Raw genomic sequence first — 18522 nt, forward strand, 5'->3', positions numbered from 1 at the left:
CCTTGATTTTGGACAGAAATTACTTTGAGTTGACGGATGCATGGTATAATTATAATGCAGACAAAAATAAAATGTAAATGACTGTATCTTTTCTTCTTTTTATAGTTCTAAAACAGATCCTGTTACTGGAGCTGTGAAAAATACCAAATACCATCAGCTTTAGTAAGCACTGCAAAAGTAACTTTGCTTGATCACATAAGCCTGCAGTATAAGTGTGTGTGCACACATGCATGGATGTGTGTAAATGTGCATGCACATGTGTATGTCTTTTTTTCCCCCCCCCCCCCAAAAAATGTTTTTCTTACTATGGAGTTGTCTGGGGAGAAGGATGAACAGGAAGAGAATTTTTTAATCAAACTTTTCTTCTTCACTTGCATGTAACTCCTCTAGTTTCCTACATGTTTCTGAAATACTGAAATCTTTGACACAACTTAATTTATTTTTCATAGGAAAGCACTTAACTGTAGTGTAGGCACAAAACAGGTACACAGAGCTCTGGGCATTTCTATAATGGCACTTCCTTATGTATCGTTCACAGTGACTTGCTGGGTTTGGTTACTTACCTGGACTGGGTCATGATTATTGTTACGATATGCTCCTGCATTTCCATGATGTTTGAATCCCCTTTTAGAAGAGTTATGCATGCTCCAACACTCCAGGTACTGCCACTGAATCGTTTTACAATTATTGAACCCCAGTCACCTTGCTTTTCTCCACTGTCTATTCCTAAATTATGATTGTTCTCTGCTTTGATTTTCAGATTGCTGAGTATGTTTTTGTAATATTCATGAGTATTGAGCTTAATCTGAAGATTATGGCAGATGGCTTGTTCTTTACACCAACAGCTGTCATTAGGGACTTTGGAGGAGTTATGGACATATTTATATATCTTGTAAGTTTTTATATTTATTGAAGTTTGTTGTGACATTCTTAATTTTTATATATTTGGTTATATAAATGTTTAGTAGTGTGAAAACGTTTGGCTCTGTACTATGATACAAATGCAGTAGTGTAGTTTGTGTTCAGACACCATTGTTTTCATGTGCAGTCCTATCAATTATCTGTACAAATACTTGTTTACACATCTAAAAATACACTGATGTGATAAACACCTGGCAACTTAGTGTGGGGTCATTGTATGGCCCCTTTTAATTCTTTATTTGTTGATATGTTTTTAGTATCAGATCTGATGTTCCTTCAGAGTAAATTCAAGATCTCTGACATTGCTTCAGCATTTTTATGCAGGAGAATCTTTATTTTACCTGTTTCATAGATACTAGTTGCTTCTTCCCCTCTCAACAATATTCCTGCTTTACTGAAGGTGTTTCAAAAGCCTTTATCATTTGACAGAGGGCACATCTTTGTTGCTGGTATTGCTGTAGAAGAAAGCAAAGCAACATTTTTCTATATCCCATATCTATCAGTCGTGGTTCTCAGGGAAAAGTTTCTCAATAGTGCCCTTTTTTTCTGGGAAATCTCTTGCATTTAAATACAAGAGGATGATGTCCATTTCCTCTTCACATATGACAGTAAACACCACAGAATGTGTCAAAAACAGTGCTCAGTATAATAGAGTATGAAATAATTTCTAACTGAAGAAATTACTGAGAAAAATGGCTTTGATGGATTTAGATTAAATCTTTCAGAGATTAATCCACCAGGCAGATGTGCTGCATAAAATTTGTCATGACCAATTTGTATCAAAGATTCCATTGTTAGCATAAATAAAAATATGCATACTTGTACAAAACTCCTACTCTAGTATGCACAATTCCTATGTGCTTTAGTTTCTTGAAATCTCTCTGAATCCCTCTGCTTGTCTGAAGGAAAATTTAGGTGGTGTAATTTGAATATTCCAAATGTGACTGTGGTGATGTTAAAAGAATGTGGAAGAAAGTCAGAAGCACTGGCAAGTCTGTTTGTTTTGGTGGAATGGTTGTCTTTTAAAATTGGGGTTTTTTTTAAATTATATTATGTTTTAAATCATTGGTGATATCATCTTGATCCTCCATTTTTTTGTGCACTTACTTCTTTGTTATACTCTCACCTCTGTCCCCCTATAATAACACTGGCTTTTAAAAAACAAGAAGCACTTAAGAGACTTTAAATCAATAACCATTTGTCAGAGATTGTTCAGGCTACATGACACAACTATGCTCTTTGAAAACACTTTCAAATACATAACATTCGTGTGATGAAACCACATGGTGACAAAACCACTTATGCCTGTAACAAAGTGGTAGGAAAAACTGTCAGGAAAACTGTTAACAGACTTTCCAGGTGAGGATTTCTCAGTTTCAGGGTACAATGTCTGAAATGAGAAGGAGGGAGAGACATAATGCTGCCTGCTCCAAGAATATAGGTTGTGTCCGTGTTTTGAATCAGCCTAATTGATTTTTTCCTTTGGGAACTACTCTATCTGATTAAGATTATAAAATAGATTTTGAGTCAAAGGGGGAGACAAAGACAAGCTGATGTCCATTAGTTAGGACAATAAGCCAGGGCATAAGTGAGCCAAGCCCTTTTTCTAAATAAGATTTTTTTTTTTGCCTTATTCTTTCCCTTAATTTTAAGGCAGAGAAGTGTTCTTTGACCTTCTGTGTTGTGTCTATGCCAGGTAAGACATTGTAAGCCTGATCCTTCTTTGCCTCTTCCTGTCCTGTTACCTCCAGGTGAGTTTGATATTCCTGTGCTGGATGCCTCAGAACGTCCCTGCCAAATCTGGAGCTCAGCTCCTAATGGTGCTGCGCTGCCTCCGACCTCTTCGAATTTTCAAACTGGTCCCTCAGATGAGGAAAGTGGTGCGAGAGCTGTTTAGTGGCTTTAAGGAAATTTTTTTGGTATGTGCCAATTATTTTTTTCTTGTAAAAATGTATGAAGGTGTAATAAGTTAACATTTTGATATAAAATTCATGCTTTCTGTTCTTTTCACTGTGGTTGTCTGTTTATTTTTCATTGTGGCTGTCACTGCAGATGACCACACAACAGGCTAAAAATTAGAATATAAGTAACTCATACTGAATAAAGCTGCTGTAATAATTCTTTTATAAATTATATTACTTGCTTAGCATACATTTGGTCATAATTACATAGGACTAGTGAAAAAAAATCTACCCCTTATTCACAGTTCTAGTTTGTCAAGGAAGATGAGTAGTAGTGGATGGCAGCTCTGCATTTCTGAGCTGCAGATCTCTACCTTCAAGTTTTTTGAGAGGCAGCCAAAAACAATACAGTTGTTCATTACATCTTTTTTGTTATTATTACGATCATGGTCATGCACTTATAGTAATAAGAACAACAATGGAGTCTGCAATTGCTTGATCAGAACATAATCTATTGTCTTGGGACCCTATGTGATATTGGGCAGCCTAAGCAACAGCCATTTTATTCCTTAACAGAATGCTTTACTAGGTCAGGTTGTTATAAAACACTAAGCTACAGAATACTTGTAGACAGTAATAGAACAAGGACAAAAAGTAAAAAGCTAGTGGGCATTTCATAGATACTGTATTCTGTTAAAGATATTTACATTTTAATTTGCTCATGCTTATCTTTATTGGAGCTATCCTGGAATTAAATACCTAACAACGGCTTAATCAGCTTAATTAGCCTGAATCAGCAAAACAGAAGCAGCACATACGCAAGTACTCAAACAATGTATTTAAAGTGAGTGGCAATTCTTATGCATACAGAATTTAGCAAGGTAGTACACTGAGTGCAAGAAAGCTTTCATCCTTATCTGCAATTCTTAGATCCTATGTCAAAAATAAGACTAATACAACACAGCACCTGGTTACTGGATCAGAACCTAAAGTAACATGTCTGTTACAAAAGCTGTATCTCCAGGTTTATGCCACAAAACAATCCTCCCTGCAGTTCACCAAGGGAGCTGATCCTCTTCTTCAAGTCTGCAGAAGAAGAGATTGACAAGTACAACTTCATTTTTACAGGTTTCTATTCTTTTGCTGACATTAATGCTTGTTTTCGCAAGCTTTGGAGTGCAGCTATTTGCTGGAAAACTGGCTAAATGCAATGATCCTCACATCATCTCTAGGGTAAGAACTGCTTTTCTGCTTCCAAATAATGGTACGTTGTGCCATTTTCACCTGCTGGGGAAAGCTAGTGGGGCAATCAGAGCTATCATATGAGAAATAGAGATCTTGGGCTCTTTCTTCTTCAGAAGCAGGATGATGGAGGGAAAGGTGATAAAGGAGTCAGAAACTGAGGGTAAGGATGAGTTTCCATATAAAAAGTAAAGCAGGTCCAAATATTGGAGACTGTCTTAAAAAAAAATTGTCAAATGAATGCCATGTTATCTGCAAAAGACTGGATGGCAAGTGGAATTAATCATGGAAAATGACACCTTTGCATTCCTAGGTCCACAACTGAAAAACAGGTTAGACTGCTAGAGGTCTACATCACTGGGGATGCCATGTGGGTTACATGGAGAAAGTTAATTGTGTTTCTTACTTCATTTGGAGAAATATCATCATCACCTAAAGAGAGCAGTGGTCTTTAGGAAAGAGGTGAAAGGCTACGTAATCTTGCAAATTGTACTGCACTGTCAGTCCTGAAGGAAAGATGTATTTCTCATGTGGGTAAAGGTCCATGACTATTAATCACAGACTTATAAATAACCCTGCATTTCTGTGTATATTGCTTTCCCATCGCAGCAAATGTGCTATTTATGCTGCCATGTTGGCATCTCTCACAGGCTTCTGTTTAATCTCAGTCTGTGGTTTATTTCACTATAGGAAGATTGTCATGGCATCTTCAGAATAAATGTAAGTGTTTCCAAAAATCTCAATTTAAAGTTAAGACCTGGAGAGAAAAAGCCTGGATTTTGGGTGCCACGAGTCTGGTGAGTTGCTACACTTTGGCCTATCTTTCTTCAAAAATGCAGCTGTTGGTGTAGAAAAATGGTTCAAATGTGATGACATCAAATTACATGTGGAGGGGTTTTATTGTAACTCAAATGATATTAAGTGTAAAAATTCTGGCATATTTAGTAAAATGCCAGAAATATGAAATTTTCCAGACTTAACCTCCACTTCATAAACAGAAAGGAAGAAAAAAAACCTGCTAGGTACTGAACCTATATAGGAATTAGATTTGATTTGGTTATTATTACAGTGGGAGCTATTTTCTTGAAATGGAAATCAACCTGCCTACAGCTACCCATAAAAACAAATGATCATATCATGTCTAAAAACAGCCTTTCTCTTCTATGGCCATCAACCATGCCAGCTAGCAGTTTCTTTCTTTTTCCAGTGCAGGGAATCCTTGTGGTCTATCTGGTTCAGAAGTGCAGTCAAAATTATTTAAAAGCTAATGTATGTTTTTGATTAGTGTTCTGATGAAGTCCATTTAGTATTTTCCAACACCTGAACAGGCAAAACTCACTCTTTTTAATTGTTTATATTTTTCACTTGGTTGGCATTTTGCAAAATCAGCGTAACAGCTACAATTATTTTAATTGGCCATGTCTGTGGATAAAGAATGTACCAGCAGTGGTAGATTCAGAGCCACCCTACACTAATGAAATAGTATGCTGTGATTTGAACAGTCAGTGAAACTCTGACATCTGCAGAAGTCTTTGTTTCTGTATACTTCAGAGAAATTCTTCCTCAAGTAAGCAAATCCAATCCTGTTCAGCTTGATCCAGAAATAAGCAAAAACTGTTTTAATCAGCATAACTGTAAACTTTGGGGAATGCTTTGTTATTGCAGAAAAATGTTTTACCGCAAAGACATTTATACCACCTGTTGGCTGTCAGGCCAGATTTTCAAGAGCCAGATATTAGTATAAGGACTGCATTAAAAAGAAGTATCTACATCTGAGAGCTCTCTTTTCACTGAATGGTTGGATTCCAGAAGCACCAAACACTTAATAACTCTTCTGGAATACAACTATTTACCTTATAAACTGTCAAAAACTCATTGGGCTCCTTGGATTATCTGGCTCAGATTGTAGAGGCAGAGCAAAGTGCTAACCTAGCCCAAAGAGAGTACTTTTAATGTTCAGCTGGAAACATTGTCTTGAATCTCAACTGATAAAAAAGGTCAGAGCAGATGGTATAGGAAAGCCAAGAAGATGTGATGTCCTCTCAGTAAGTTTTGCTTTATACTATCAGTTCCTCATGATAATGAAATAGGGAACAGCATTTTCTAAACCATCTCACTGACCTTGGAGTCCAGATCTTTTATGTGTGTGAGAGAATTATCTCCTGCAAATAAATTTATTTTAGAATCTGGCCAATGCCATCAGATCGATTGTTTTCTTGAATTCTGTATTTTTCTTATGTCACTGGCAAAAGCATTAAAATGCAGCAACATAGAGTCAATGGAATGGTTTGGGTTGGAAGGGATCTTAAAGATTCTCTAGCTTCAACCACCCTGCCGTGAGCAGGGACACTTCCCACTACACCAGGTTGCTCAAAGCCCCATCCAGCCTGGCCTTGAACACGTTATAAGCTTTATTACTGTGAGTCAGATTCTGAGTAAAAAAACAAAACATACACAGGGATCTAAAAAGTTCTGCTTTACATATTTATTGCTGTTGCTATTGTTTTCTTATTCCTGATATGAAACTTTGATATGTTTCAGAGGTTTCACACCAACTTTGCAAGTGTTACACTATGAAGAATCAAGGTAAGAAATGACAACTTTGCTGCTGAAGTTACACCTATTTGTGTACTGCATTTCAGGGCAAATCCTCGGAATTTTAATTTTGACAATGTGGGCAATGCAATGCTGGCACTATTTGAAGTTCTTTCATTAAAAGGCTGGGTGGAAGTCAGAGATGTTATTATTCATCGTGTCGGTCCGGTAAGGAAACACATCAGAGTCTTTTAATTCTACAACAAATAACTATGATTTTTTTTGACTATTACTTATTTTTGTCTATTCAGATCCATGGAATCTACATCCATGTTTTTGTATTCCTTGGCTGCATGATTGGACTGACCCTTTTTGTTGGAGTTGTCATCGCTAATTTTAATGAAAACAAGGTACTAAGTGAGGTGGTTTATTCTGAGTGAGGGGGGTTTATTGAGTGGAGAACTGGCTCTGTAAGAAATCTGAAACTGATATTATGCTGTCTACGTTACCTGATAAGGCTGTCTTTAGTACTGCCTTACCAATCTTACATTTTGCAAGACTGCAAATATGGTTCAGATACACTTGATCCATACTTGCTACAAAATTGAAGCCTGTGATGACAGCAATCCATCACACACTCTAACAAAGCTGTTAGAGTTTATTTATAGTGCAGCTGTGCTGCTAGATAGAGATTGAACATAAAGCAAGATGTATTTACAGATGCAGCTGTTTAGCTTGATGTAGGCACACGTGGTGGCAGATAAAAGACATGTTATGCTTCCATGTGTTGCAACTAAGGAGTCTCTTTAGAACCCTCCCATTGCAGTATTTCAGATCCAAAGTAAAGCTGAGTGGCTTTTTCCTTACAAACAGCAGAGTACATTGTAGAAATAATTGTCCATCACTCAAATAAAAAGGTAGCTAGTGTTCTAGGCAAGTTCACATGGGCTTTTTGGATTACCCTGAAAAGGAGAAAACCCTGCCCCCAGAGGAATTGTTTCCCAGCAGCTCATGTCTACACTTGTTAAAAGGTAGAATTCTCTGGATGGGACTGCTGCACATATACTGCACAGCCTTTAATCTGAGGGTTTTTTCTGAGCCTATTATGGTGCCTCTGAGGCATCAAGACAAAATTATTAATTTTTTTCATCTTTCAGTTCAAGGTCACAAAAATAATGAGATAGGATATTTTTATCACTTGTGGCATGGGAGGGAAAGGATGATTACAGCTGTGGGGTGTGGAGATGTGTGAGACAGCCCAGTGTGCTCATGCTGGAGCTGGGTGCTGGCTATGGCCCTGACCCGAGCTCAGCAGCAAACACAACAGTTGAGTTTGTCCATCAGGGAAACCCCTTCACTCCTTCTGGAAAGGAGCTGAGCAGCACTTTACTGTGCATTAATGTGGGCAAGCAGGGCATCATGAAATGGGGTCAAGAAGATTGTGAGCCAAAAAAATTGCCTAAAATCTCTCCTGTTCTGAATGTATTTTTATGTTTGTATAATTTTGGTGAGATGAAGTACAGTCGTTCCTGTTAAAATGTATCTGTTCTAGAGAACAAGGAGCAATGTGCTAATAATTTCTTTTCTTCTTCACTAAATTTTGACTGGTGAATTAACAAAACTGAAATTTCTACAGTATGAGAATTCCACTGGATTTTTATAGATGCTTTTGTCACTTCTTGTACAGCTATGCAATATTACTCTTCCTTCAAATTTGTCAATACACAGATGAATACAAAAAGCTTTATGCTTTTTGTCCTTGGTCACTAGTAACAGTTCCCTGTAAATTACAGGGAACAGGCGCATCAGGCAGTATTTCTATAGAGTTCACATGATACTTAAAGTATAAGTCTTTTATATGTTCTGGTTCAGCTTCTTCAGTTGATTCTTAGTAACTGGCAGTGGCATGTAATGTTTGTTTTTCTTTCTTTTTTCTTGACTTCTTGTTACTTTTTATGTATTTACTATAGGGAAAAGAAAATGTTTTCAGATTTGAGTTGAAAAGATTAATGTTAATTAAGTGGGCAAGAGTTTCAGCCCAATTAATATTCAAGTAGAGTGAAGAAATGCCCAGAAACTAAAAAGAAAATTGTAGAGAGATGGCTGGCAACTAGCCCAGAGAGTGAGAGCAAAACAATCCACAGTGTGAGATTAGGTTGCATTTCCTTAAAACTAGTTACTTGACCAATATATTAGTGTTTAAAGTAGATATTTTCTTTAGAAAGTTCATGGCTGATATATGGTTAGAACAATTACAGGAGTTGTTGACAAGGATCAGAGTTGGACAATTACTGAATAAACTATTTTACATGAAAACAAATTTCTAAATTTTCTAAAAAGAAAAAATATTACAATTTCAGATATGCTCTAGTTTTTCAAATGAGTTGTTGGAACTGCAGCTGTGGAAATGCTGGACTGGCAAGTACCACAGCAAGCTCTGGGCTGTGTCCTTGGTTGTACCAGTGACAGGGCCATAGCCCAAATTATTCCAACCCCCAACCCCATTTCAATTCCCACCTATTACTTGTCACAGCTCCCAAGTTCCAGGAGTTCAGTCAGCAGTGAAGATGTGATCAACTAAAATATTAGCTAGCACTTTGAGCTGAAGTCCAAATGCAAGCACAGCTCCTCCAGCCCTAGATCTGCTTGCAGTGCTCTGCACTGTGGTTCCCTTATGATGATCCTGCTTGTAGAACTGGCAGTTTCTGAGCAACAAAGCAATTTGTCACCATTATTTCTAGATTTTACAAAAGTCTACTCTTTTTTGCCACCTTTTGTCTTGTTTGCAGTGAAGGCTCTCCAAGAATATAAACCAGACATGCTCATTAAGGTGTTGTCTTTTAATCCGTGTTTCTAAATGGTGTCATTTGGGGTTGACAGGAATAACCAGCACCTTTACATCTGTCACTTTGTCCACAGTGTGTTGGAAGGCACCTCTTCCCAGGGTACCATCTAGGGACACAGCTCTATAAAGAGATTATGATCACTAAGAGGAAGAAATCCTGACCTTATCAGTTGCACAACCAGCCACAGTTCCAGCATCTACACAAGCCAATGCCCAGCAAGCCCCAAAGATCACGCCAGCCCTCACCCAGCTCAGTGCGGCTCTTTTCTGACAGGGACAGGAGCCAAGTGTCTGGGAGATAGGCTTTTGACATTTACCTTGAAAAGGTCTCCTTTGTTTTTGTAACTCTAGAATCCTTCTAAGAGATTTTACAGTTCTCTGAAGTGATAAGGAACTTATTTTGCTTTGAAGGTCATTTTAGATAACATTGAATTCTGTTTGAAGTTTGCTATGTTATGTGAACATTTACATGCATTACTACCACCCACACTAACGGTGTGTCTTCTCTTTGAGCTTCCTCTGTGGAGAATTCTTGTAGATTCATAGCATACTATTATTTTATTTCAATTACACCCCAAGCAGAAGAGCTGTGGAGAGCAGTGGTGGTGTCCTGGAAGGCTCCTTCCCTGAAGAAACTAGTAGCACTAGCAAGCCACAGGATTTTCTGCTGCAAAGTCCAGACAAAATCCACCATTCTGCTTCCTGGCAAATGACGTTCAGTCAAATGGAAGACCTCCTGCAGTGTTTCACTGCCCACACTGGGCTGCTGCTACACAGGGCAGCAACTGTGCCTGCTGAGTGGAGTCCCAGAAACTCACAGCTAATGCATCCAGAAATCCTCTTGAGTAACAGCTGATACTTCAGACTTCTTTCCCCAAACAGTGTGTTATTTAAGGGAAGTTGTGTATGTAACTTTATGTCAGGCACCAAGGAGAATGTTTTCATGTTGTAGTGTTGAACACTCTAGCTGTTAAATGACAAAAGCTTTTATATGCTTCTCTTTGTTTATTAAGGGGACAGCTTTACTGACTGTAGATCAGAGACGATGGGAGGATCTGAAAAGCAGACTGAAGATAGCACAACCTCTTCATCTCCCACCTCGTCCGGGTATCAAAGATATTTTGATTTTATTCATGTTGAGCCTTAGTGTTCGTAATTCCCCAGGAGTCTGCAATTCAAATTAAAACTGTAATCGTGAGGCCACTAGGAGGTTGTGCATAAGTTAATGTGGAAACAGGCTCCAACTACAGATCTCTCCATAAGGCTATTAAAATCAACCCAAAAAAGGTTGTGCTTCGATGGTTTTAGGATAAGCCTTAATGAAAAAATGAATTTCTAAATGAAAAATATTTGCAGTTGGCTGTAATGATATGAATGGAATGTATTAACCTGACAGCAGTTGAATGATGCACTTGCCGTAAAAGTACCAAAGCTTTCATGCAACACTGGTGTTCAGTATTTGAAATTATATGTTCAGAAGCCCTGTTTGATATGGAAAATTGTGTCAGAAAATTAGAAATGTATTTTGAAAATGGGAAAGGATTAATTTGTCTCTAATGAACATGGAAAATATGGCAAGAAATAAGGGGGAAATGTCATTTTGTATTTTAGCTCTCCTCCTCGAACTCTTTCTTTTTCAGATAACGATGGCTTTAGAGCTAAGATGTATGATATAACTCAGCATCCATTTTTTAAGAGAACTATTGCTGTACTTGTTCTGGCCCAGTCTGTGTTGTTATCAGTTAAGGTAATTGTGTCTCTTTTAAATGTTTCATTACAGTAGTACAGCATGTGTTGCACATTTCCAAACACCAATTAATGATCAGTTGAGCCATTAGTGTGATGAATGCGAGGAAACATGATTCCTAGATACAGCAATCTCAGTTGGCATAGATCACTGTAGATTAGTTGTAATGTGGAGCTGAGTCAATTTCTGCCTTTTTGTAGTGTTGTCCACTGTTTTTAATTTCTAATTAAGCTGTAAATCTGAGAGAGAAGAGTACACTGAGATGCCATTCCTGTCTGAGTATATTTTAAAGTGAAATCTGTTCATAACAAAACCCTCAAGAAAAGTTAAGGCAATGAAGAGGCATTTATTCTGTTTAACAGCTATTCTTCTATGAATGGATTATGTTTGCTTTTCAGTGGGATGCTGCAGATCCAGTGACGGTGCCTTTAGCAACAATGTCTGTTGTTTTCACCTTCATTTTTGTCCTTGAGGTAAAGTAGTATATTTATGACTTCTTGAGATTAAGACTTGTATTTATATATTTCATTTTGTCTTTAGGGATGCTTCTCATTCTTCACTGTGGTGTTTATTTCTGAATGTATACATTCAGGGTTTCTCCATGTCACTTGTCTTTAAACATTTAAGAAGAAACTTAAATGTGTTATAGTCATACTTCTCTACAACCTTGAGCTTTGTGTCTTTGCATATATATTCAAGTCTGAGTATTTAACAGTGTGCTTCGGTGAACCTGGTGAACTCTTTTCTCATGTTACCTTCCCTCCATACAACAAAAGGTCTATGTTGTCTAATGGAAGTTCTGCTTCATTCATTTATGTTTTTCCTGATGTGTTCCCCACTATTCTGTAGCTGTGAAAAAATCAAACCTTTCTCCATTTTGTTTTAAGTATCGTACTTCATTTTAATATCTTTTAATAAGCTGCACCTCAGCTCCAATGTTGTCTATCTTCTGTTGCACAAATCTGGCTCCTGTGTGGTAGCAGCTCTCTATCTATGAGAATATTGTTATTACAATCCCTGCAAGGTGTATTTAGCCTATTTTCATAAGACTGGAATCTAATGATTTAAACACATTTTGAAAAACGTGTATTTTTTAATGTATAAGGATATCCATAGTGTAACAAAGCACCCACTTATGATGCTAAAGAAGATGGTTCCTCTGTGGTTAGGTTAGTACACAATTCTTTATAAGTTTTTGGTTGACTACTTTTCTTGTCAGTCCCCTCTGAATAGCTGACACTGACCACTATCAGAAACAGGATAGTAGACTATGTTTCCCACTGCTCTAATCCAATATGACAGTTCCCATGTTCCATTGATAGGTTTTGCCAGCAGTGATGAATAAACAATGAAGTGAAGACCTTGTAGCAGCTGTAGCTAGAGTATGTCCATGTTGTTGCTTCTTTTGTCCCTACTCAGGAGAAATCAGTATCTCTGGAGAGACTGTGCAAACACAGAAAAGTTTTATTTGTGTCATACTCAGGCAGGTTTTAATTTACCTAGTAACTATGTCTTTGGAAATACTTTTTTCTCTTATACTGCCAGGGGAAACAAATACACTTCTAGAATTTCAAAGGAGCTCTGTCAGAGCCAAGAAAAATTTGTTGACTGTCTCAACAGGCAAGCTATCACACTGTGAGTGCACACACAATTTATGGAGAGAGGAAGCAGCTTCTTGACCAGGATCTTCCCTAGTGCAGCACAGTCTGGTTTCAGAGTCTGCTGTCTGCTTTCTGCATAGCTGATGGTCCTGTGTCCAACCTAACATCTCCTGATTCAGCCTTAAACCTCTACTGCTTACATCATAAATATGTGGTATAGAAAATAGGAAAAATTTGAAGACCTCACTTTTGTTACCACACTGATGATGACAGAGTAAAGGGAGATGTGATTTTTTTTATTTCCATGGTGTGGTATTCAGTTCAAGATTATGGACACCTGAAGCTAGGTATTTAAATTCTACATGTGAGGTAGGTGTTTAAGCTGTTACTGTGATCAAGGGAGATGAAGGGTGAATTTCAGTTACCTCCACTAGCCACTCCAGAATGCCAGGGATGTTTACAGGTCTTATGTCATCCTTGCAAGTCCCATCCATCCATCCATCTTCAGGTCCCTAGGGCATCTCAGGTGACTGTAAATCTGGTATAAGGAGTCAAGATACCTTAGGTAACTCAAGTGGTAATTAGAGATTCAGAGACCACATTGTTCACTTTGTAGTCAGGCTTCAGAAAACATTATAAGGTAAAAAGCTAACTGGAAAATCAGCCTTTTACCTCAAGCTAGCGTCCTCTTATATCTGGTTTCATTTTCAGAAATGTTAAATGGCAGGGTTGCAAGGTGGGATGGAAAAAATAATGTAATGAATTCCTGACATTTATAGCCTTTTTATAGTGACTCTTAACCTGCTTTGAGATTTAATACAACTTGTATATGAGAAACTCTTAAGCGTTCCCTTTACATGCATCGCTCTACCTTGGTATCTGTTACCTGATGTGACTATTTCTGTGACTATTAGTATCTATTCTTGAGCTTCTCATCTGCATTCCTGTTACCTAAATTGGAAATGTCAAGCACTTTGGAAGCTGTCTTTTACCAGGTACATTGTAAAACGTACTGCCTTTACTGTTCTTAGCTTTTTTTTCTTACATGCTGCTGATTAGAGATGATTCTGAGTACGGAGTATTCCTTAAAGCAAGAAATATTTGCAATATAGGAAAGCTTTTTAATTAATTTGAACTGTGGTTGCTGCAGAACACAATTATATTCCTGAGTTCAGATGTGTTTATGTCATTTTAGCTTGCTTACAGACAGTTAGCTAGCTAGGATACTGCTACCTCTTTTAGCTATGTTATTGACATGACTTGTTTAACTTTAAGCTATCTTAAGCCCACATTCACCTCAGCAATCTATACATTAATCATTAAGTCTTCGGTGGTAAGCTGCACTCCTGTCTTTGATACTTGATGGAGACAGAGAGACATTTCAGAATGCTGTTTATCCCATGGTCATCTGTGGTCTTACACAAGTGCCAGTTTTCCTCCATCCAAGGGAAGCTACTATTATCCAGTTAGTGCACATGGGAATATTTAGCTGATGTGAAATCTACCCCTCATTGTTTGAAACTATTTCATAAAATGGACCCAATCAAACATTTTGGGGAATGGAAGAGGATGTCATGGCAAGGAATAATCATTTCTTCATTACAAGTTAGAATTTTTTTTATCCGTAGGTCACGATGAAGATTATTGCCATGTCTCCTTCTGGCTTCTGGCAAAGCAGAAGAAATCGGTATGATCTCTTGGTGACATCTCTTGGAGTTATATGGGTGATACTTCACTTTGCCTTACTGGTAAGATATACAAAATGCAATTCCAGTGATTAAAATTGTTTTGTCTTTAAGCACCAGCAGTAGGATTGGTGCTATATATCCAGATAAACCTTTGAGAGTTCAATAAGGCTGAAATATGTTCGAAAGAAACTAAGTTTGATGCTAAGAAGAATGAATCATTGTCTTGGACAATCATGTAGTGCAAAAATTGTCTTACTGGTACAAGTTAGAGTGTGTAAATGTGGTAGAAAACAAGTCTTTTGGAGGGATGTAAGTGAGGAAAGGAAGGAGACTGAAGAGAGCGAGAGTTCTTGCTAACAGTCTTATGAGCATGAAGGAAGAAAGAGGCAAGGTACAGAATACAAACAGGAGCAGAGAACTGGAAGAAGACATAGGTTCAAAATTGCTGAACTAGACAAACCCTCCCAAACCCAACAGCAATTCTATACCACTGGTGTTGGTTAAGGGGCAGTGTTTAATTCAAGAACACACATGAAGGAGAGGGGAGGAAATCAGCTCTCCCTTCATTTCACATGTTTTTTAAATTTGACTACACTCCTGGTTTCTTTATTTACAGGAGAAGGAGAAGGGGTGGTTGATACTTGTCATCAATCACAAGTTGTCAAAGTCACAACCTTATAATGTCTTCAGGATTCTCTCTTGTCTGCCCCAAGTTCTGTTTGTTTCTGTTCTGTTTTGTGTGACTAGTCATTTTGCCCTGACATTCACAGTTTGCTCAGGGAGCTACTAAGTAGCTTGGAAGGCCTGAGGAGTTTCTATAATCCAGCAATTGCCTAGATGAGTACACTGGGCCTGATGGACATAATTAATAGAGGACTGACGTTTCTTTGGCTTGACGTGGGTTTGTGTTCTTTATATTGTTGCTACTAGTTTATGATTTATTTTATATGGGAACTGCCCTACTTTACTAAAAAATCAGTTCTCGTGATCTGTTCAAGAGATTCCTGGGGGACCATATATTAAGTCTTCTGTGTTTGTGTTCCAGAATGCGTACACGTACATGATGGGGGCATGTGTAATTGTCTTCAGGTTTTTCTCCATTTGTGGGAAGCATGTAAGTACAAATTAGGAACTACAACTATTGCAGTGCTCATGTATAGATTAAAGGACTGGATGCTGTGCATCTCTAGTGAAAATTCTGTAAGGTTCAGTTTTCTAGGAGAAAAAAAAGGAGATTTCAAGCAGCAGTCTCCAACTTCACATGCTGTCTTTAAAATGTCAGGATTTTAAGTATATTGTATAATAATGCAATGGTTACTGGAAAAGTTAATTTTTTTAAGAAAACAAAATGCAGCTGCAATACTGCAGCTTTTAAAAATGCTCTCTACCATTCTGAACATACACTATGCTACTTTCAGCCCTTTCCATTTCAGTGAGGTGTGATGGGCATGCTCTTTATTTATTTTCGCTGCAAGACTATTGTAGTGGTGGTTGAATGCACTCATTTTGATATGATAGTGCTCTCTTAAAAAAGTTTCTTCCTCCAGAGTGCAGGTCTGTGTCTTATGTCTTTACACTGTATGTCTTGTCACAGTAAAGGATTTACATTCAATTTAAAAACAATTTTGGGCCAAGATGTTCTTCTGGAAACACTGGAATGGTGACAAAGCAAGTCACTTCTCAAGTTTACATTTCTTTTGTGTTTGGATTTTCTCTGGTGTAATGGAGAGAAGACTGGCAGAATAAGCATAAGCAGAGAACAAACACACTTATTTAACAAGTGGTGACACTGCATTCCCTTGCTGTAGAACTTCTTAGACTATCCAAATATTTTCTGTGAAGTCTGACATATTAAAGTAAATGATAAAAAGACTGCTGTACTAGGTTGCCAGGGTTAAGAACAGTAAGTCAAAAGGTTTGTTCAGTAAAGATAAAAAGTTTTCTTTCAGTCAGACTACACAGAGCCTGTAGAGCCTTGGAAGTCAAATGAAAAATCCTTGCTTCTCCTATGCTGCCAGACCAAGCGATTGCCTTCAAAGCTTTCTGATTGATTGTAAAGTTTTTTCACAGTTTTAACCTATTGGTTTGTACTTTCATGTTACAAACTGTGTCAGTTTCACTAATTTATCTGTCCTGATCCAATGTGATGACTAAAGGTCAGCAGGAATTTGGCACAATTATAAAGAAAAATGATGCCCTCAGTCCCATTAAAGGGAATTTTTCATTGCATCCAGAGTAGTTAAGGGTGTTAGGACAATCTAGGGCAATAAATTTATCAAGAGTAAAATATAAAATATACATGCATGGGAAAGTAATACCTATTATCAAGGCCTACAGCCTATGAAATTTTCATAATTATGTTCTCATCTTATGCTCTTTGGCCAACTTTGCAGAATCATAGACTCACAGAGTGGTTTGGGTTGAAAGGGACCCTAGAGATCATCTCGTTCCAGCCCCATTGCCAAGGGCAGAGACACCTTCCACTAGACAAAGTTACTCAAAGCCCCATTCAGCCTGGCCTTCAACACTACCAGGGATGGGTCATCCTCACCTTGTTTGGGCGACTTGTTCCTGTGCCTCAGTACCCTCACAGTGAAGAATTTCTTCCTAATATCAAATCTAAACCTACCCTCTTTCAACTTAAAGCCACTTGCCCTTATTCTGTCACTGCATGGTCTTGTAAAAAATCCCTCTCCAGCTCCTTTGTCACCCCCCTTTTACGTACTGGAAGGCTTCTGGAAGGTGTCCCTGGTCTTTCACAAAATTCCATGAGAAATTACTAGCTTAAAGAAGCTGTACTGATCTTAAGGAAATCCCCTTCTCTATACATGAACACAGTCCTTTAGATAGGCTGCAGTACCTGTGGTTTCTGTCTAACAGTTAGGATCACTTTCAGATAAGCCCAGAGTAGTTTACTGCACCACTGTTCATGCATTGCTAATGCTGATACTTCAGGAAAATACTGGTCCTAGAATATTATAGTTGAGCTTATGCTGTACCATCACGGTACTATCCTACACTGCATATCCTACATATACTTCTTGAGGAGCAACATCTTGACCTTGTAAATGAGGGAGATGTGCTGATGTCTATAACAAATAAAAAGCACACACAGTTCAAATCACATTCATAACGTACCATTTTACTGAGCTCATCCATTAATGAATGTGTATAAAGGATTTGTTGTCAAAATGGCAAGTGTAAGAACTGTTTTTTCTCTTTTATCTTTGCTTTCCTGAATGCTGTCATGGACTGCTTTTTCTCTGTCCTTCCAGGTGACACTAAAAATGCTGCTCCTGACTGTGGTTGTCAGCATGTACAAGAGTTTCTTCATCATAGTGGGCATGTTCTTACTGCTTCTTTGTTATGCTTTTGCTGGAGTGGTGTTATTTGGTACAGTGAAATATGGAGAGAACATTAACAGGTACAGTATATAGTTCCTACCTCATGGGGAGGTTCTTTAAACAGCCTGAAGAAATCACATTCTGCTAGAGAAGTTTATCTGTGGTAAAAGCCAGACAGATCTGCAGATCTGGCTGAAGAGTTCTAAACGTAATTTCTGATAGGAGACACTGTCGAGTCCTTGTGCATTGGGCCAAATGACACCTGATCCAACCCAGAGTAGAGAGAGCTGCTCTTCATTATGCCAGCTGAAATATGCTTCAAAGCAGTACTGTGCTAGCCCACAAGCTGCTGAAACACAGTGTACCTACTGCGTCTTATTGGCATCACCCAGGAACAGGATCCATATACCAGGCTGATACAAAAAGGAGACACTTCTTTGAAATGGCTGTTAGCTGGATATTTCCCAGTCATCATCAGGCTTACAAAAGAAAATGGAGACAGGAAATAGGATCTGGCCTTGAGTTTTCTTTAGCTCTCTGATAAAGTGAGCTAAAATACTCAGACCCGAGTATAGAGTTCAGTTATTGTATCTTAAGTTGTGAAATAAATATTTCAATGAGCTCATTCAAATAATACTGTAACTATTTTTAGTTTAAAATAGTAGAACAGTAGAAAATGGAAACATTTTTTCTTGCCA

At 37.9% G+C, this 18522-nt stretch overlaps 1 protein-coding gene across 2 annotated transcripts in view; it reads left to right on the forward strand.

Annotated features, from left to right (window-relative positions):
* The window catches only part of NALCN (sodium leak channel, non-selective), a 229631-nt gene that overhangs the window by 199570 nt on the left and 11539 nt on the right, over positions 1 to 18522 (forward strand). For both annotated transcript variants that reach the window (XM_069007795.1, XM_069007806.1), the window contains 14 exons: positions 106 to 162; positions 539 to 659; positions 761 to 892; positions 2673 to 2840; positions 3951 to 4055; positions 4755 to 4861; positions 6707 to 6827; positions 6911 to 7009; positions 10458 to 10551; positions 11085 to 11191; positions 11590 to 11664; positions 14421 to 14540; positions 15526 to 15594; positions 17756 to 17904. In XM_069007795.1, the coding sequence (XP_068863896.1) occupies positions 106 to 162; positions 539 to 659; positions 761 to 892; positions 2673 to 2840; positions 3951 to 4055; positions 4755 to 4861; positions 6707 to 6827; positions 6911 to 7009; positions 10458 to 10551; positions 11085 to 11191; positions 11590 to 11664; positions 14421 to 14540; positions 15526 to 15594; positions 17756 to 17904 (1524 nt within the window). The remainder of the gene's footprint in view (positions 1 to 105; positions 163 to 538; positions 660 to 760; positions 893 to 2672; positions 2841 to 3950; positions 4056 to 4754; positions 4862 to 6706; positions 6828 to 6910; positions 7010 to 10457; positions 10552 to 11084; positions 11192 to 11589; positions 11665 to 14420; positions 14541 to 15525; positions 15595 to 17755; positions 17905 to 18522) is intronic.

The sequence above is a fragment of the Aphelocoma coerulescens genome, chromosome 1, assembly GCF_041296385.1.
Source record: "Aphelocoma coerulescens isolate FSJ_1873_10779 chromosome 1, UR_Acoe_1.0, whole genome shotgun sequence".
Lineage (NCBI taxonomy): Eukaryota > Metazoa > Chordata > Aves > Passeriformes > Corvidae > Aphelocoma > Aphelocoma coerulescens.